Here is a 21,427-nt window from a genome sequence, read left to right as displayed (position 1 = left end):
CTGTTATGCTTTTAGATATGTCATGTAATTTCATTTATAATACTTTGTGTGTTGGTGAGAAAGTACCAGTTTTCATACCTTATTTACCTGTATCCTGGTGCTTAGTGGTTAGGGTGCTGGCTTGGGATCCTAGGATCCTGGGTTTGAATCCCGGTCGATCGCTGAATTAACGCTAGGGGGGTCGACTCAGCCTGTCATCCTTCCGAGGTTGGAAAATTGAGAACCAGTTTACTGGTAATTCCCTGTGTGTTGCAAAAATGTGACTAACAGGGTTGGCGGCAGGAAGGACATCTGGCCATCAAACATTGCTTCAAAAAGGGGACCATGGTGCCCGAAAAAAGACCAACCGAAGAATGGCCTCTAAAGGTGGTCTCTCTCCCTCTCCCTCTCTGTCTCTCCTGTATCCTGGTGAAGCCCTGTAATTGAAAAAAAAAAATCACCTGCTTTTGTTTCCATGACTCCATCAATTTTCTTTTTGTTTTAAATACTTTTCCAATCTTTGTCACGGCTTATAATCTCCGCAGTTTCATGAGATGGGCATTGAATCCCCATGTTGTTCTAACTTAACTCAAGAATATAAAAATTTTAAGCATGTAATAATATCGAACTTTAAAATTTCTCCCTTGCTCCCCAATGGTACACACTGCCAAAGGAAATCAAATCGCATTTCCACAGTGGGGCCTTGTATGAATAACTGTCAGCCACAGCATTCACCATTAGAGTGTAACCACTGCATTGTGACAGCTGTGGATGATTTGATTTTGAACTCGATTATCCAAGTCCGAAGCTTTTCATGAGTCCTCAAATACACAACACGTTAATACAAATGGTAATACCTTTAGTCTCTGCGACTTTGTATCAAAGCACTTCTGTGTAATTTCATAACTGTGTGCACTGGGTAAGAATGGGAAATATGTGGAATTTGAGAAACATAATACTTGACCATTACACTTGTTTAAGTTTCAAGATTATTTCGGTTGGGCTTTAATTACCTCTTTAATTACCTTAGCTTGGGCTTTAATTTAATATTCAATAAGGTGGATGGAGGTTCTGTTTTCACCCCTGTCTGTCTGTCTGTTTATCCATTTGTTTGTTTGTCTGTCTTTGAGGAGGATATCTCAAAAAGTTGTGGATGGATTCGGACGAAACTTGGTGAACAGTTTGGGTGTGTGATGAGGAGGAGTTGGTTCAAATGTGGTGAAGATCCAAATCCGGATCCAGATATGAGAATGTTTTAATTATATAAGTGATTCTTCACCATTGAGTGATATGGCCAAAAACTATATATAGCACAATATCTCAAAAAGTTGTGGACATGTTATGACCAAACTTGGTGGATGATTTGGGTAAGTGACGAGAACAAGCCGATTCGATTTTGGTTCAGATCGGGCCTAATAGTACGATACAAAACCTAAACTGTTCAGCCTGGTGGGAGGTATGCGCTCTACCGAGTGCTGTTATACTTTCTTTCTTTTATTTTACAGTGTACATTATTTTCTATGCAATTATATGCACACAGATTATCGATAATGGGCTGTATAATAATAATAATAATAATAATAATAATAATAACTAGCAAAAGTACGTCATTTCAGTCACGGATTTAATGGAAAGACAACATGTTGTACTTCACAAACATTCTGCTCTATTCACCCTGTAATTTGCATGAGGTCATCTTCCATCCGCTTGGACGTCGCTAACACCACCTTCGTCAACCATTCTTGCCGGTTATATAACTTCCGCGGGAGCAAAAATCACTTCTGCTTCCCACTGGGTGTCGCGATACGATACAAATTTACATAGAGAAAATTGGAGTCTTCCCCCGACCCTGAACCCCTCCACCAGATATGCTACTCTGACAGAAACCATATTGGGGTACCCTTAGGCAATGTGCACAATTTGGTTAGAAATGGTTCAGTAGTTTTTTAGTTTTTGAAGCACATATAAATGGGCAAACAGACACAAACTCCCACATATATATACATATATATATATATATATATTTTTTTTTTTTTAATATATGTGTATTAGATGAAGCAAGTGTATCTAATGTATGTCAAGCCACTAACGGCACCGTTTATAGCATTTGTCTGTGTTGTTTGTGTTCCTGTTGGAGCATATTAAAATAAATTACATATATGTTGATCATACACAAGATCAGGTCATGGGCACAACCTCCTCCCCCTCTCTCCCTCCCCTCCCCCTCCCAATCCCCCCATTAGGGGGTGTGGTGGGGGTGAAGTTGACTTACTATTTTCACCTGTACACATGACACAGTGCAAGTGGTTTATTGACCCCTGCTGAAGACAGCGGGGATTGTTAGCCATGGCACAAAATATATTTCCCCCACCTCCCCCACTATCCCCCCACCATCTCTCCTATTAGTGGGTGTTTCTACTAATAATAATAATAATAATATGAATTCCCTTGCAATGAGCTTCAACACAGGAGGAAGCCATTGGGACCATCAAAGCCAACACTATGGTTGCCAACCTATTGTTTGTCCATACTCTTTCGTTGTTAAATGCTGAGCATCAATTAAGGATGCGGCATGTCCAATATCTAAAGTCTTGGTATGACTCGGCCAAGGTCAACTTCAAACAGCCAACCTCCCAGATTGAGAGGGGCCATTCTCATCCATTACAACACCGAGTGTCGTTATTGGTGGAAAGTGTTTAAAAATAAATAAATAAATAAACGTAATCGACAATGAATGCAATGCTGAACATGAGAGCTACAAATTTCATGCTAATTAACTCTATAAGGAGGTAACATATGGACACAGCACGTACCATCTTGACAATTTATCAGTGTTTTATCCATCTGTTTCTGTGACAGCAGTTTTGATGCACTGCTTTCAGATGAATGTTTCTTTTGGTATCAGCAATACTATTACTTCCTTAATGGCCCCAAATCCATCCCCGAATCTTGTGCGGTCGGCCGCAGGACGTAAATTGGCCCAAGTTTTTCATGAACAGGATGGTCAGGTATGATGTTCGACTGAAATGGCAGGGTTGTAATTTGTTCAGTGTGCTGGTGATAACTTGCATAATATTTCACGTTTTAGGATATTAATGATAATGTTTATGAAGGAAATAACTTTGCACATTTTATGAATTCATGCTCCAGTGTTAAATGTTTTGCACTTTTTCAAACATAGATTAATCAATAGGAATTAGAAACAGTTTTATTGCTCATGTATGAATCACCCTAAAGTAAATGTGAATGAAGCTCGACAGACACAAATAACCACCTTTGGAGGCCATTTTCCCCCACAGAACAGGGGTTGACCTTTTTCGGGCCCTTTTTTGAAGCAATGTTTTACAGCCGGATGCCCTTCCTGCCGCCAACCCTGTTAGTCGCTTCTTGTGACACAGGGAATTACCAGTGAACTGGTACTCAATTTGCCGACCTCGGAAGGATGACAGGCTGAATCAACCCTCCTGGTGTTAATTCAGCGATCGACCGGAATTCGAACCCAGGATCCTAGGATCCCAAGCCGCACCCTAACCGTTAAGCCAACACCAGGCTCGACAGACACAAATGCCATTTTTGGTTCACGAGTTATCAAACAGAGTGACCACTATATTCGTCATGGGTGTGTGTCTGTCTGTCCGCAGCATAACTACCCGATGATATCATCAGATCTTGATGAAACTTGGGTGGGAGGTTGATATCATGATCTAGTTGTGTCCTGCCTAGAGTGGGCGTATTGTGCCCATTGTGGGCGGAGCCACGTCCGAAAAAGATGTCTTTTTAGGGGGTAATCGAGTTCAAGCTACATCTTCTCCGAGGGGTTTGGTGGAATCTGACAGGGGTTTTGGTACTTGGTTAGGCCAATGTCATGTGTCTAGCCCCACGGAGCTCGATTTTCAATTTTCGCCCCAAGGTCAAGGTCACAAGGTCACAAAATTTAGAAAAGTCGATTTTTGATTGTTTTATTACATTGTTCGCTTCCTGATCGGGTGAAATGTCGTACATGATCTTATATTATCACATACATCATGAAATACAAGTTTTCCAACAAATTTCAGAATCTTCGACCTTTGACCTTTGAAGGACCTGCCACCTGACACGTGGGCCCCTGACCCCCCCCCCCCCCCCCCAGTCCGAGCCTGTTTCGGTTATAGTCCGTCCTTTGTCATTGAATACCGCTCGCTCGTGAACCATCGTCGTCTCCTGACTTGTTTAATTTATTTGTTCATTTGTCCTAATTAGCTCCACTACCTAAGGTGGGCCGAGGTTATGTTTTTACCGCTGTCTGTCTGTCTGCTTGTCTGCGTGTGAACAAGATATCTCAAAACGTTGTGGATGTATTTGAACGAAATTTAGTTTGAGAGGTTGGGTGTGTGACACGGATGAAATGATCAGGTTTTGGTTAAGATCAGGATTCGGATACTAAAAATTTCAAAGTGATTCTTCACCATTGAGAGATGCAAGGGCCAAAACGATATATAGCAGGATATCTCAAAAAGTTGTCGACGGATTCGGACAAAACTTGGTGGAGATCTTGGACATGTGACAGGGACGAAATGATTCGATTTTGGTAAAGATCCGAATCGAGATCTATGTAAAATATTTTTTTCGTTTTTAAAGTTATTCTTCACCATTGAGTGATATGGCCAAAAACTACATATAGCACGATATCTGAAAACATTGGGTGCGGATTCGGATGAAACGTGGTAGATGAGTTGGGTAGGTGCCAAGAACAAACCAATTCGATGTTAGTGAAGACACATCCGGCCTATCAGTGGGATACAAAACATAAACTGTTCCGCCTGGCGGAGGTATGCTCTCTACCGAGTGTCGTCGTACTAGTTTGTAATTAAATTGCTTTATGTACTACACATCTGAAAAACAAGTTCTGTGCTTGGGAAAATTAAACTTTTCAGTTTAGACTCCGTGGTAGATGGCTCGAACAAAGTTTCATATACCAATGAGCGTTTGCAGAGCTGCATCGATGTCTGATGGTTAAGAATTATGATGTAGTGATCAGACTCTAAAGCATTCCTTCAGTTTATTAGTAAGATTGAATCAAAAATCGTCTCGGCGGGCAAGCGTCTGAGCTCAGGGAGGGTGTGGGATCTCCTCCGATAAAAGGAAAATGGCATATTGGCCGGTGGAATAAAGCAGCATTTTTCATCTAATCGTGGAACCCAAATGGCAATAAAATAACATTTCGTTTCCCTTTCCTCCCGACTCTTTTCACCAATCATTTTTACACTCTGTTCTCATATAGGCCCTTTCCATCTGTGTACCGCATGCTTAATGCCAGTTCTGAAATGTCATTTTCCAACTGGTGAACCTTTTACTTTATCAGAAACGATGATAGATCATAATACTTAAATCGAGCAACAACTATTGTTGTTGCTGTAGCATTGGCAACATTGCACTCTGAGACTGTTTTGCTGAAAAGCAAGCAAATAGCTCGACTAAATCATTTATGCACATCATCATCAGATTGGCAATTAAAAGACTGTCATATGTAATGGAAGTTGCAGTAAAATGCCAAATTGGACATCTGCTTCAGAAACAAAAAACGACAGTTGATGGCACACACACACATACATACACACACACACACACACACACACACACACACACACACACGCACACCCGTCTGTTTGTTTCTTTTCCTTGTACATTTCCCCAAAATTGCTGTACCACATTATATTCATTCGTGGAAGGTCATCCTCACAATAAAAACTTTCAATCGCCACGTCATATGTCACGTGACGTGCGCCCGCCCCTCATCTTACATTGGCTCGGGCTTTGGCACATCACTACCTCGGTCATTAGCAGTGGGAAGCTTGGACAACACCTGCACATGGATCAACGCACTCCTGTCTAACTAACCCCATCTGGATTGCTTCACCAAACTCCTTGCTAATGCCGTTGGCAAATGAAAGTTCAGACATCTTCACAATTCAGAACTCTGGAAGGCCACTGAAAAGGAGCAGCGAGCATTGGCCACGTGGTTACATCGACGACAGTCTTGGACAGTGCTGTTTCTGCCTTAATATCCATGAGTGGTAGACAAAATCATTGATACAAATTTATTGCACAAGACTGCACTTTCATAGCTGAGGAGTGTCAGAACAGAAAGTGTTTGTACTTCCAACACAAGAATTTGTACTTCCAGAAAGGAGCTAGGAGTGTCAAGAGAAAATTGGAATCCAAATAAAGGCAGCGGAATAAACAAGAGAATAGAGGAGAAAAATGAGCAATGTGGTGTGTCGGCCGAGCATCTTAAAATGACGGTTGTGCCTCCCACGGATAGAGGACGAAAAGATCTCCATCTCTGCCGGATTAATTTGCCGTAAATTGGCGTTTCCGAGCACACGAGGCTGGCAATTTTTGCCGACGACACTGCCGAGCGAACCTGCCAAGCTATTTGTTTGTGCTTTATCGCGAACTCAACCTGCCCGCCGAATGGGTTAATATGCCCAATTTCGCTAAACGCTATGGAGCCACCAGCTCCCGATCACCACACAAATGCTCATTCTAAAACGCGGATTTATTCACAAGGAGAAATGGAGAGAAAGAACAACACAGCTGCGGAGTGGTGATCACAGTCAGCATCAAATGATAATAAATAACTCCAACATGCCCTCAGAACCAAGTCTGCTTAACATGTACACCTTAGGTCTCTTCATTTGGGGAAATTGGACTGAGAAAGGACAGATGATGAGACATAGAGAAATAAAAGCTGCTCCACACGCAATCCTCACACGAGCGGTGTCTGTCTGTGTTCGGGTTCAGCAGACTGGCTGGGACTCGACCATGCTGGGCCGTGCGTGTCAGTACCAGCTATGTTGTCTGTGCACCAGCTATGCAATGAAAGGCCCAGAACAACAAAGCACGGACCCAGGCAGGAGAAAAACTATGAACAACCGAGCATCAGGCAGCAACCCAGAAACAGAAGCAAAGACGAAGAGAAGACAGAGAAGCGTGCAGTGTGTGCCCTTATATTGTGTCCCGTGGTGGCGATTGGACCACCCACGGCGTGCGTTCATTGGTCAACGCACATGACGGATAATGATTTATGGGCTACACTGATTGGCTGGCAAGCAGGGGAAATTCCGCAAATCAGACAGTTGGTGATTGATAGCCTGCCTTTCAAGCACCTTTGATGGCCTTGAGACCGCCATGTGTCCATATATATATGTGGACATGTATCTGGTGCATCTCACGTCCTGGTGCTGACCCCACAATCATGCTCGTAAGCTACACTGATTTGTTGTGAGAATGCAGGATTACACGCACAGACAGATGTACGGAGGTCGGAGTAGGTTTAAGATTGTAAAGGTGGCGGAGGGGAATGCCAGGTTTAGATACAGACACTTGGACGGGGAGACTAGATATTTCTAAATACGTGCTTGACACATATTATTATTTACAGGAATTACATCACACCTAGTCTAACATGCACTATAAAATAACTATTCTAATTCTCGAGACATATTATTTACAGGAATTACATCACACTTATTCTAACATGCACTATAAAATAACTAATTGATATATGTGGGAAAATTATATGCCCAGACCAGGAATCAAACCCAGGTTCTCTGGTGAAATGGACCAGTACCTGCCATCTGAGCTATCTGGGTGACCCTGACCCCAAGCATGCTAATTTTCCCACACATATGATTGCCACTCTCTTTCCGTCAATGCTTCCGGGGCTTCGCTGCCAACCATAGCAGCACCAACAGCCTGAACACGAGAGGGCCTTCATCCAATTGGGGGACAAATCTATGTCCGCTATTACAAACACCACTGGGGGCGTAGAAACAACTAAATCAATCACGCTGTTGAAACCAAAGCTTTCAGAATCATTGGAATCTCCCGTGATGAAGCTAACTCCGAGGGCCTTTCACTCACTCACCGCAGGCAGGTTGGTGGTATTTCTGTCTTCTACCGACTACTCTCTGGCCTTGCTCCTCCAGCTCTCTCTGTGCTCTGTCCCCCAAATATTCATACAGGTCGCACAAGATCTGCCAGCAAACCTCTTATGGTGAAACTGCCAAAATCTCGGCTCTCTGCTCACCTTCACTCTTTCATTCCTCTTTTCTCCCACCTCTGGAACAAACTCCCTCACTCTCTTCAATCCCACTCCTCCCTCCAGGTCTTTAAAACAGCTGTTCACCACCATCTCTTATCTTCCCCCATCCAAAAGCTTGATCTTTTCTACCCCTGCTAATTCACCTCAGATCCACTTTTTTGAAATACCAACTTCTTTCCTGGAAGTCTTAGCAGTGTCCATGTGTTTTATACTTCTCCCACCTCCCCCCAAAGCCCTCCCCCTCCCACAGATCTCCCGATGTCCCTGCTCTGAAATGTTCCGTTTGTGTGCTTCCCCCTCTCTCCCCATCTTGTCTACTGCTCCCCTTATTATATGTTTTATGTGTGTGTTTGATTTTTTGTGAGATTAATGTTAGCTCTTTCACGAGCCTCGGTCTTGTATCCAAAAAATAAAAATAAAAAAATGAACAGGATTATAAGTAATCAATTATATAATTTTGAAATAACTATTCTAATATATCCCCCAATTTACCCGTTAGATCAGATCTGTAACAATATGCTATAAATCAAGGTAAATAAGAAAAACAAAAAACCAGCATACTGCCGTTTACTGGTGATGTCATAAAATTCTATCTGGATTACAATAACCACTAGGGCTGGCAAGATAACCTACAGGTATGCACACTCACTTCTAATCCGTCTAGCCTGGGTTTGAACCTCCAACTATAAGCTATCGTCCTGGTGTTTTGCAGGCAGGCCGAGGCATCAATTTGTTTGCCGTCCCTCGGAGGAGGGTCGTTAAGCCGAGTGTTCAATCTGCCAGCACCGCTTGTTGGTGGATGATAAATATCCCACGCTGTTTTTCATGAAGAGTAGGTGAGTTATTGCCAGCACCCTGAACAAATTCCAAATTGCTTCCTGAACTACTAGGAGCAAGTAGTCTGGTCTTATCGAATATCCCAATTGACACCAGGTTATCTCAGTGTTGTTGTCGTCAAGGCAACAGCTCCCACACCATAAACAAATGCACAATCCCAGTTGTTCACACGTCATTCACCATCCCAGGTGTTCAACTATTATGAGATTTATTTATTATGAAATGACCGCTCATGTGGAACAACATTTTCACAAAGACTGAAACAAATGGATGCATTACATCGGCTGTAAATAAAGCTGAACCGTTAGGGCTTTTGGTTATTTAGAATAGATGATATTTAGCAATTAATGCATCACGTTATTAAATAACAGAATTAATTAATATTATGTAACATCACGTAATTCTGTGAAATTGTGAAATGAGAACATGTAAGTGATGTTGTGTATGGAACAGATGAAATTGGTAATGAGAGCTGAATCCATGGTGTCATCGCAAAGCTCAAGAAGGAAAGGCAGGAACAAATACAGGATAATATTGAAGATTATAACGTTCGCAAACATGTCCGACCTGAAGTACAGGTATCTATTGATAGGAAAGCAGACATCGCATTGGCTGCTTTGACTGCATCCGTCACGATATGCACACTTAGGATGACGCGCAATTCATTGTGGCACAAACAATGGAGCCTTCAGTACTGTACAAAAACCGAGCCACTGCTGGTAACCAAGAGGGACCCTGCGGAAGACAGTGTGCCAGCGCTCAGGCTTCTGAAAGCTTCGCACCTGTATTTTCAGTGTAGGCATCTCGTTTCATGCATGGATGCTTGGTATTGTACTGCCCGGTGAGTTCTTCGTCGGTGTGTACTCACCATCGTTTTATAGACAATTGTTTTATCTTATCTCATCTGTATCTGCGACTCTCATTGAACTCTAAACTGTGGATAGATTGCATAATGCATATATACATTTTAATCAAGCTAATTCAAGTTAGTGGTTGGTGGGTGGGGGCATCTATTTTTTACATACAAAAATATTTAGGGAATTTTATCGCCCTCTCACCTACAATTTCTTTTAAATATATATTTTATTCCTCCTGCTAAAAATATTAAAACCCCACAAATTGTTTGTTTATTCTCAAATCTCATAGCTACACATGAGCACTACCTTTTCTTGGGGGGGGGAGGGAGGGCTGCAGCTGAGCTTTTGCCCATACTGACCTCATATGTCTTCTACTCTCCCTGCCCAATCCTCGCCTTATTAAATGCTTCTTTTTTTTTAACATCCGCTATTCCTGCCACTCGACCTCTCCTTTGTGTTGTGCCCGCTAGGATTTTGTCTGCCTGTTCCCCTTTTGCTCTATGCGGATTTTGTCTGCCTGTTCCCCTTTTGCTCTATGCGGATTTTGTCTGCCTGTTCCCCTTTTGCTCTGTGCGGATTTTGTCTGCCTGTTCCCCTTTTGCTCTATGCAGATTTTGTCTGCCTGTTCCCCTTTTGCTCTATGCGGATTTTGTCTGCCTGTTCCCCTTTTGCTCTGTGCGGATTTTGTCTGCATGTTCCCCTTTTGCCCAAAGTCCATCTATAAAGCTATTAATCTCTCTCTCTCTCCCTCTCTCTCTCTCCGTCTCTCCCTCCCCCCCCCCCCCCCCCCCTCTCTCTCTCTCTCTCTCTCTCTCTCTGATGTCTAGCTCCTCTCTAAGCCTAGACTTCTGTGTCTAGAGCATTAAATGGGTATAAATATCAAAAACCTTTCTTACGAACATTACTGGTTTCCTATAAGGTGAAGGGAAGTAAAGTCTGCAATATTGTTTGGACCTGAACGGGGGGTGGGGGGGGGGGGGGGGGTGCTTGGGAGAGAAGATTGAAATTATTATAACCGTAAGATCAAACTCCATTGTATTCTGAGTCTACACATTATGGTTCTTATCATATCAACATTAATCGAATCGAATTTACTGCCATCAGTGAAAAAGGAAGTCTACATTTTGTCTAGAACAGCATTTGGCTGTCTGTATGTCCCCACAAACGTACACCAATCAGAAATGGGGATCTGGTCAAATGACAGGGAGATGCGTTTAGTAACCATTACAGTTGTATAATTTACTAAAAGGAAATATAATAACCAATGGAACGGTTTTGGGGTCCCGGGCGTGTTGTAAGGTAGTTAGGTGGTTTCAGAAATTCCTCAATACAATTATGATTTTGAAATGAGATCGACATGGACATTGCTCCCGAATCCAGAAGTGAACAGATAATAACGGTTCGCTGTTTTGATAATATCTCAATACAATCCCTGATTTAACATTATATTTTGATATATTAATGCTATAGTATGAATTTGTGATTGGAATGATGAACGATGCTGTTTGGAATGAAAATATAGAGAACGTGCTGTCGATGCCTGACGTTCGACTGAAGGTGCCACAGGAATGTGGAATTTATTGGTTCATCGTTTGCCATTCGCTGTTTTTTTTACCAAAGTTATTCACAAACTGGCTGTCTATGCCTGAAGTAAAATATATATATATATACTTACATTATTTGCTAACTACTAACTGGTATACTATCCTCTTCAACTAAATTATCAAACAAGCCCGACTATGTCTTGTTAGACTATCGGTCTTGTTGAAGGGAGGATACAGCATACAGATGAGGGAGTTTTCTGCATATTTTTTAAGGGAGATTCCCACTTTTTCTTCTTCAATTCTGGAAAGACAAGTTTTACAACAGGAAATGTTGCGATTAAACGGACACTAATTTTTGTGCCAAGTAAAGCAATGATTTTGCTTTCCAACCAAGGAAATGGATTATTAGCCTTCCAACGGTACCATTTTTATTATTCTATGGCAGCAGGAATAGCTACCTTAAGGCTCGAGGTTCAACTTCTTCACATCTCCTTTTGGTAATAGTAACTACCGTTCCCTCCGGGAATGAAAAATAGTATCATACCTGTAAAAGGGTGTCAATATCCAAAAAAGTGTCAATGATCCACTACTGCCTTTTAAGGAAGGCAATAGTACAATCAATGAGCAAGTTCTTGTGGTTTGGTGAATCATTTATTGTGGTTCGTGAGTAGTTTTCAGAGCTTTTTATGAGCCTTCTACATATACTGTAGAAGTATACTACTACATGTATTGTATACACTAATGAACTTTAAAAGAACAAGTAATATCTGCTCCATCCGGGAGGTAAATCTGGTGCCTATACATCAATCCTCAGGCAGGGATCAGTTGTTAAACCAGTTGCAATATCCCACATGTACAAGCGAAAATTGCAAGTCGTCTACCCACTCCCATTGGGAGGGTGGGGTGTTATTTTGTGCCCATGACTAGACCCTGGGTACCCCAAGCATGTATGCAAAATATGATGGAGACCAACCACGCCGTTTTTTATTCCACACAAGTTTCAGGCATACATACATACATACATACATACATACATACATACATACATACATACATACATACCGGTGGTGGTTTGTGTGCTCCTTCCGTGTCCTAAAGGGTTCCTGCTGTCGTATATTATATAAATGTTACTGTTGGAACTGCTCTTTTATGCTTCAATGCCTGCTTCTTCTTCTTCTTCAATTCTGGACATACAGGCATTTAAAACAGGCGTCTTTATAATTAAACAGATATGATTTTTTGTTCTAAGTAAATCTATTATTAGCTTTCCGACCAATTAAATGGATTATTAGCTTTCCAACGATACCATTTTTATTATTCTACAACAGCAGGGACCACAGCATCAAAGTTCTGGGTCCTGCTTCTTCTTCACATGACACACTGGCAGACGAATCACCTTTTAGTAATAATAACTCCCGCTTCCTAGAACAACAAAATGTATCAATACCCACCCTCTCCTGCCGGGTCAGTGGTTAAACCACAGCCACTGTTCTCCATTTAGTAGTCTCCCCATTCTTGCTGGGGGGGTGGGGGGGTTAGGGGATGGTTATAATTATAAATAATTTTGTGCCCATTACCTGATCATGGTCCGAGCTGACCCAGGCACATATGCAAAATTTGGGGGAGGTTGTCCCTGTTGTTTTCGATTCTACAATTTTCAGACGTACAGAGATTTGCCTTATTTTATGTGGTAGGAATACAAATCCAGAAACCTGTAAAGTCATTGTCACACCATTATTAGCCTGTCATGAGGAGCCACGCTGACATCGCTGTTAAATAAACTCATAAACTGGTTTTCTAGCAGCATCTCTGCAAATCCTTGTAAGATGTTCCTTTATTAGTTTATATGTGTCGAATATTAGGCTGAAATCTACGATTCATTTAATTACCAGGTTAATTTAGCAGTGACACCTCAAGGACTTCCTGGTCTCGATTTCTGCAGTTAAGTAGTTACTCCATCATTCTTTGACAGCTCGTATGATAAACCTTTATTGGCAATGGGGCCATCAATGTGAAGCTTTCAAAAAGCTCCACCAACAAGATGCTTATGATACTCCAAGACACACCCAAAAGTATAATAAGGCATATACAACATCAATCAATCAATAATCTGTTTATTACAAAAAGCCTTTCGTAGCCATAGACTGAATTACAGTCAATTTACAAATATTGTAGGAATAAGAACAAAAAAATAAAAATGGCTCAAACATAAAATTGCAAATAAATAAGAGAAAATTGTCGTCAAAACCAAGAAAAAAAAAACACAGATATCTAACAAAACACAATAGGGGTCAAACTCATTAACACAAGGACCTCGTCCATTTCTTATTCAAAATGGAGGTTAAAAAGGGGATGGGGCTGCACTTGTAGCCGTTGGTTCAACATCTAATAGTCGATAACATGTCAGAGTTCCTTAAGTTATTGTTCCTAGGTGGGGGGAGCCAAACTCTGTGTATGTTTGATTTTAAATGTACATTGTCAAAATTGAGGTAGAGCTGTTCGAGTCTCTCAGAAAGAACAGGAATATTAAGTACCTGACAAATGTCTGCATAAGATTTAGACTACAAAAGTCACGAGAGAGAATTCTACGAAACGCTTTCCGTTGAAATTTCTCCAAAAATTCCTTTTGGCTTTCTTTAAGCCACAAAACCATGTGGGTGTCACATATTCCAAAGTGGATCTAACATACTGTAAATATACTATTATTAAATCAGAAACAGAGATATTACAACGTTTCAGTTTCCGCAAAAAGTAGAGTTTTCTGTTGAAGGTTTTACACATGGCCTGAACTTGAGTGTCCCATTTCAGGTTTTCTTGCACATGGATGCCCAACAGTTTCACACAATTTGTTTGATTAATAGTCGAGTCTCTGATAATGAAAACTAGGCACCTCTACCGGGAGTCTTCGAAAACATGTAATCATGACTTGGAATTTACTAGTATTGAGATTCATATTGTTGTTAAATGACCATTCTTGGAGACAGTCAAGTTGCTGCTGCATACGACTCGTTTGTTCAGTGTCACTATAAGTTTGACAAAAGGTCATGTCATCAACATACTTATAGTGTGAAACTTCAGGATAACCGGAAACAGTCATTTATCATGGCTAAGAAAGCAACCGGACCAATTTTTGTGCCTTGAGGAACCCCAGCATTGGTTATTTCCCATGTGGAAACTTCCCTTTTGTACCGTACAGCCTGACTTCTATGAGATAAAAAAAAAACTACAAATCCATGGGATAATAGATGGTCTAACACCAAGATTAATGAATTTATCAACAACAATCTGGTGGCTTTAGAGAAGTCAGTAGCTACCAGAACTGAAGAAGGTTGGAGTTTATCAGTTCCCTTAAAAATATAATCCAGTATTTTAACTAAACAATGAGTTGTAGACAAACCCTTAAGAAAGCCACACTGTTGAATGACAATACAATTCCTAATGTCCTCACATATCCAGTTTACAACAAACTCCTCAAAAACGTTGGAAAATATGCATGTGAGTAAAATTGGACACATATTATCAAGATTTGGTTGTTGAGACTTTGGAACTGGTATAACATATAAGCAAATTTCCAAATGTCAGGTAATACACCTTCACAGAGTGAACAATTGAAAAATTCAGCAAGTGGGAAACACAATTCATATTCAAATTCCTTAATAATACGAGGTGGAATACAGTCCGGTCTGCCACTCTTATATCAAATTTCTTTAAAACATCCTGCGGAGACACTGAAGGGGATGGAGCAGCAGAAGGTAGGGAGGCAGGCAACTGGTTAAGATCAAGTTGCGGAATGTCCTGATCCACCCAGATGAACCGTTGATTCACTTCATTGGCAGCATCCTTCAGTGACATCCCTGATGACAAGGTAAAACTTGTTTTGCTGTTCGGTCCAGTAAGTTTTTTGTATTTGAATATGTCACTAGTGAGGGTTAAGCTTCTTCAATTTGCCAACACTGGAGTCATAGAAAAGTCGCTTAGCATTCTGTACTAATCTAATTATTTTATTGCGTAGCAGTCGCCACAGAAATGATTTACCACAGGAGAAAGCTTTTTGTCTTTCTAGAATGAGCGATTTATATTCTGGTGTAAACCACGGTTTATCCTCTGAGTGAATGGACGTGACTTTAGTTGGAAAAAAAATTATCGATGGCCTTGTGCAACACCTTGTAAAATACGAAAGTTTTTTCTTGCACAGTTTCAGCAACTTCAACCTCGCTCCATTTGTGGTTAGTTATCCACTGACCAAAGGCTTGTTGATCTGAGTCTTTGATAGGATGCACAATACGTGTATGGAGAATGTTGCGCTTCTTGTCAGGTTGCAAAGGTTTCCACAGAACTGTATTATGGTCACTCGGTCCAATAGGGGTAGATACCTTGGACTCATGCTAATGGTATTTTATATTCGTTAAAATCTTGTCCAAGGTAGCTAGATCCCTGGTCGGGATTTCAACAACTTGGACTAAACCAGTTAATTGACAAATTAATTCAGTGTCCACCTTATTGAAATCACCAAGAATCACAACTCCTGCACTAGGGTACTGAGTCTGCAACGTATTGTTATTTCGGTTGGGTAGGGGATATATAGATCCAGGTAGATCTGCATAGGTATCATGCTTCGGTTGTCGTGATAGGAAACCTCACCTGTAATAAGTTCTGTTTAGGCGGTTTGTTCGGATTAAGGTGTATCTTTGTCCCCATTACGAGGAATGGCGCCTGATAAATAGAGTTCTACGGAATAAGGATAAGACTCCATTGTGTGTGTGAAACCTCTGTGATCAATCCATTGTCCCTTATGGCAACGCACTCTTATACGTTAGCTAGATCCATTAGTGCACACATTAATTAAATACCCCTCCGCCACAAGACGATAAAACTGACCGGAAGAGCAGATGGAAGCGGCTGCGTACAACGCCGGCATGGGCATCAAACATCGAACAGGCAGGTGGAGACACGCCCAGGAAGGCTCGTGATTGACAGGAGGGGAGAGGGGCGAGCAACACCCGGAGCACCGATTGGAGAGTAGGGAGGATGAAGAACGTGCCACACGATGACGTGATACCAAAGACGCTCGGCCAATCAGTGTGGAGGGCGCGAACAAACTACCAACAAGCTATGCACTGGTTGGAGGAGAAGTGCCGGTGACGTGAAAAGGCGCAAAAGGTTATGAGTAAACGAGGTACTGGTTGGCAGATGGAGAGAGCTGATGTCGGACGCTGAGCGATAAAACAACTGGCTCACCAGCATTTTAGCCCTTCTCGCTTTGGCTTCGATCCTGCCCGGACCTCCCTTCTGCTTTTGCCTTTTGTTCCCGGTTGGACCTTTCCTTTGCGAACCGCGAATTGCCTGCGTTACGACAGACGTTGGGGGAACGTTGGAGTGCCGTTGATTCTCCTCCCTGGCGTTCACGTGCGTGCGAGGCTTGCCGCTGAGCGGGCGAGACCGGCGCGAGCGAGATGCTCGGTGAGGCCTGACGGAGCGTGCACACCGGAGCCTGGACGATTCTTGACGGACCCTACATCCAGACACAGATAAGATGCACCACACCCGAACCACAACGTTTAAGGGGTATCCAAAGATGAAGGCGCTGGGGCCCACAAGGGAGGTGAAAACAGTCAGGACAAAACAAAAATGGCTGCCTGTAAGGGGCACATGAAAAAGAGGAAGTGACGTGAAGAAAAACGTTTCTATATTTTGTTACTCGTTATATGTACCTAGCTTTTTAAAATATATATAGTTAGTATGTCTGACTTTGTGGGTATCTCGTTTGTACACCATTTTGAATGCCATTCATATTTATTATGTACGTTATTGGGCATAGGAGACGGGGAAGCGTTGGGAGGGCATTTGTGAAGCAAATTGGGGTGTGGGAAGAATTACAAATTCCATATTATTTGCCTTATCAAATGAAAGACAAAATACGGCATTGGCGTCATCAAAAGGAATCTGGATAGGATTCAGGTTTTAGCTGCTACTCATCTGCACTCATCAAGGTGCAGCCAAGTGAGTCATACAAAAACATTTTTTTGTAACAATTCACTTCGCCATATACAGGTAGATGAAGAAAGAGGGAAATTAAGAGAAAGACTGAAGAGAGATGTCAAAGAGAAAGGAACAAGGATCAGAGATGCCGGGAAGATCTTGGGTAGATAGATTTGGGGAGATATATTTCAGCAGTTCCCCCCCGAGGCTCAAACAGAGCAATAGGTATAAATTGGCATTGATGGCAGCCGCCATGTATGTCTGAACCTTGTGAGCGGAATATCTTGAAAAATAAGCGAAGTACCAACTTCTAATCTGGTGTGTGGGTGTATCTAGGCATAAGGAAGAATGCTATTGAAAATTGGGTCGCCACGTCAACATCCAAGATGGCCGCCACCATATATATGTCTGAACCTTGTGAGCGAAATATCTTGAAAAATAAACGAACTACTAACTTCTAATCTGGTGTGTGGGTGTATCTACGCATCATGAATAACGCTATTGAAAATTGGGTCGCCATGTCAAAATCCAAGATGGCCGCCGCCATGTAAGTCTGCACTTTGTGAGCGGAATATCTTGAAAAATAAGCGAAGTACCAACTTCTAATCTGGTGTGTGGGTGTATCTAGGCATTAGGAAGAACGCTATTGAAAATTGGGTCGCCACGTCAAAATGCAAGATGACCGCCACCATATATATGTCTGAACCTTGTGAGCGAAATATCTTGAAAAATAAACGAACTACTAACTTCTAATCTGGTGTGTGTGTATCTATGCATAAGGGAGAACGCTATTGAAAATTGGGTCGCCATGTCAAAATGCAAGATGGCCGCCACCATATATATGTCTGAACCTTGTGAGCGAAATATCTTGAAAAATAAACGAACTACTAACTTCTAATCTGGTGTGTGTGTATCTATGCATAAGGGAGAACGCTATTGAAAATTGGGTCACCACGTCAAAATCGAAGATGGCCGCCTTGCGTCTTCCACTTTGTCAACTCAGATCACTTCATGGACGGGGGACCTAGGCGTAATGCTTGTTATTTTTAGGAGGACCTGGCTCTTACCCCCATCACCCCCTTCCCTACCCCACAATTCCAGCACCATAGCTCCACTTCTCTTCCCTATAATCCTTCCATACCCTCTATCTAATATTATTTTGTAATCCCTGTCTGTTAGGATGGTGCTGAGGTGTAGCACACTTACTTCTCAGCTATATAATGGGTTTGAATCCACACCTGATTATAAACTGTCGGATTGATGCTTTACAGGTAGGATGTTGGCTCACAAAGTGTACTATTCTTCAGATGGATGTTAAATGCCTCAACCTCCCTCCAGGTCTTTAAAACAGCTGTTCACCACCATCTCTTGTCTTCCCCCATCCAAAACCTTGATCTTTTCTACCCCTGTTAATTCACCCCAGATCCACTTTTTTGAAATACGGACTTCTTTCCTGGAAGTCCTAGCAGTGTCCATGTGTTTTATACCTCTCCCCCCCCCCCCCCCACCCCCTTCCCATATCTCCCCCCCCCAAGCCCTCTCCCTCCCACAGATCTCCCGATGTCCCTGCTCTCAAATGTTGTACTTTTGTACTTCCCTCTCTCTCCTCATCTTGTCTCCCACTCCCTTTATGTTATGTTTTATGTGTCCGTTTGTCTTTTTGTAATTAATATTAGCTCTTACACGAGCCTCGATCTTGTATCCAAAAAAAAAAAAAAAGTCTTCTAGTTTTACTCTGTGGACCTGAGATATCCGACAGTGTCTTTCTTGAAGAGTTGGTAATTTCTTGCCACCTCCATGGCCAAACTCCAAATTCCTGCCACCATCCATCGAACGTTTTTTTTTTTTTTTTTTTTTTTTTTTTTTCATCGTTCTGTTTGGATATTGTTGGAATATGTTTAAACCGCAGCCGTGATGCTGACGCCCCCCCCCCACCCCCCCAGAATTTACATGTTTTAAACGTTTCCCAGTGTGTACCCTGGTCAGAATAGGTACACCGTATCCCTGCGTGTCGTAAGAGACGACTAAGAGGGTTGGCGTCAGGAAGGGCATCCGGCCATAAAAACATTGCCTCAAAAAAGAGAACCATGACAATCACAAGTACATATGGGCAGGGTGCAGCCCGAAGTGGAGATCGGTTTCTGAGGTTTGGGACATGGAATGTGGGGACAATGACAGGGAGATCAGGAGAAGTGGTGGAAGTATTGGTCAGAAGAAGAGTGGACATATGTTGTGTGCAAGAGACGAGATGGAAGGGAAGTGGTGTGAGAATGGTGAAGGGTAGGCAGGGACAGAAATACAAGTTTGTGTGGCAAGGGTGCCCGGAGGGCGTGAATGGTGTTGGTGTCCTGTTTTCTGAGGAGTTTGTAGACAGTGTGGTGAGTGTGACTAGAGTGAGTGATAGGTTGATGATGGTGAAAATGATGATTGGAAAGCTCTTGGTGAACGTCATCTCGGGATATGCTCCGCAGGTTGGTCGAAGCGATGAAGAGAAGGACAAGTTCTGGTGTGCGATAGAGAAGCTGATGGAAAACGTGAAAGATGAGGAAGTTGTTGTGGTAGGAGGAGACCTAAATGGACATGTGGGAAGGAGTATGGATGGTTTTGAGGGAGTTCATGGGGGTTACGGATATGGTGTGAGAAATGGAGAAGGTGTAAGGATTTTGGAGTTTGCTGATGGAGCTGATTTGTTGATTTGTAATACTCAGTTCCAGAAAGAGGACAATAAGCTTGTTACATACACGTCAGGTGGGTCGACGACAACCGTTGACTACCTGATGGTGCGTCGGCGAGATAGGGGGCACCTCCGGGACACAAAGGTGATCCCGGGGTAGGAGGCTGTTTCACAGCACCACTTGGTTGTCTGCGACATAAGGGTGAAAGGTGCGAGGAGAGCTCGGCGGGTGAAGTACCAACCGAGAATGAAGGTGTGGAGGTTGAAAGAGGTGACAGTAAGGGAGGCATTAAAAGAGAGGCTGAGTAGGGTAGAGGATGATGTGGTTGAGCTTGAAAGTGGTTGGATGTCAATGAAAGCTAGTCTGTTGGGAGCCGTTGGTGAGGTATGTGGATGGACAAAAGGACCACCGAGGCACTCGGAAACATGGTGGTGGGATGTTGAGGTTGGAAAGAGGATTGACGAGAAGAGGAAGAAGTTCAAAGAGTGGCAGAAGGCGAAGGGTACGGGAGCAGAAACAGCAGAGCATGAAAGTTATAAGGCAGCCAGGAAGGCTGCAAAGAAAGAGGTAGCAAAGGCGCAGGAGGCATGTAGGAAAATGTTCGGAGAACGCTTGGATTCGGAAGAGGGTCAGAAAGCAGTATTCAGGATTGCAAAGCAGATAGCGAAAGAGAGGTGTGATGTGATGGGGGTGAGTTGCTTGAAGGATGAAGTGGGACAAATCGTTGTCGACCCAGATGGAATTAAAGGAAGATGGAAAAGATATATGGAAATGCTGTTGAATACAGAGAATGAATGGGATGGCAACATAGAGAGTAACCCAGTTTTAGGACCGGCAGAGAAGATAACTGAGAAGGAAGTTGAGGAAGCGATAAAAGCAATGAAGAGTGGAAAAGCGGGAGGGCCGACGGGAGTTGTGGGAGATATGTTGAAGGCAGCAGGAAGTTGGGGTGTGAAGAGAATGACAGAGATCTGTAATCTGGTGGTGAAAGAAGGCCGCATTCCAGTGGATTGGGAACTGAGTACCCTCGTCCCTCTATACAAGGGGAAAGGTGACCCTCTGGAGTGTGGCTCGTACCGAGCGATAAAGTTATTGGAGCATGGAATGAAGGTATTGGAAAGGGTGTTGGAGAGGAGGATAAGGAAGAAAGTGAAGATCGACGAAATGCCGTTTGGATTTATGCCAGGAAGAGGAACGACAGATGCGCTTTTCATTGTGAGGCAGTTGCAGGAGAAGTACATGGATAAGAGGAAGAAGTTGTTTTTTGGGTTTGTTGATCTGGAGAAAGCATTCGATAGGGTTCCACGCAAAGTATTGACATGGGCATTGAGGAAGTTAGGAGTGGAGGAATGGTTGATCAGAGTAGTGATGGCAATGTACAAAAGAGCACGCACAGCTGTAAGGACGAAGGACGGGAACAGTGGTGAGTTTGAGGTGAAGGTGGGAGTGCATCAGGGGTCGGTACTAAGT

The 21,427-nt window shown here is 42.6% G+C and overlaps 1 protein-coding gene across 9 annotated transcripts in view; it reads left to right on the top strand.

Moving 5' to 3' along the window:
• Positions 1-21,427, top strand: part of SYT1 (synaptotagmin 1) — a 730,486-nt gene that overhangs the window by 520,162 nt on the left and 188,897 nt on the right. Inside the window, exon 1 of one of the 9 annotated variants that reach the window (XM_068110201.2) lies at positions 9,640-9,743. The exons of 7 other annotated variants lie outside the window; for them this stretch is intronic. In XM_068110201.2, coding sequence (XP_067966302.2) covers positions 9,722-9,743 — 22 coding nt within the window. In that variant the 5' untranslated portion in view covers positions 9,640-9,721. Of the gene's footprint in view, positions 1-9,639; positions 9,744-21,427 lie in introns of those variants that run through there. One more of the 9 variants, XM_068110203.2, reaches the window with a different exon arrangement.

The sequence above is a fragment of the Myxine glutinosa genome, chromosome 3 (assembly GCF_964187855.1).
Source record: "Myxine glutinosa chromosome 3, kmMyxGlut1.1, whole genome shotgun sequence".
Classification (NCBI taxonomy): Eukaryota; Metazoa; Chordata; class Myxini; order Myxiniformes; family Myxinidae; genus Myxine; species Myxine glutinosa.
This window is presented reverse-complemented; position numbering and strand designations above follow the sequence as displayed.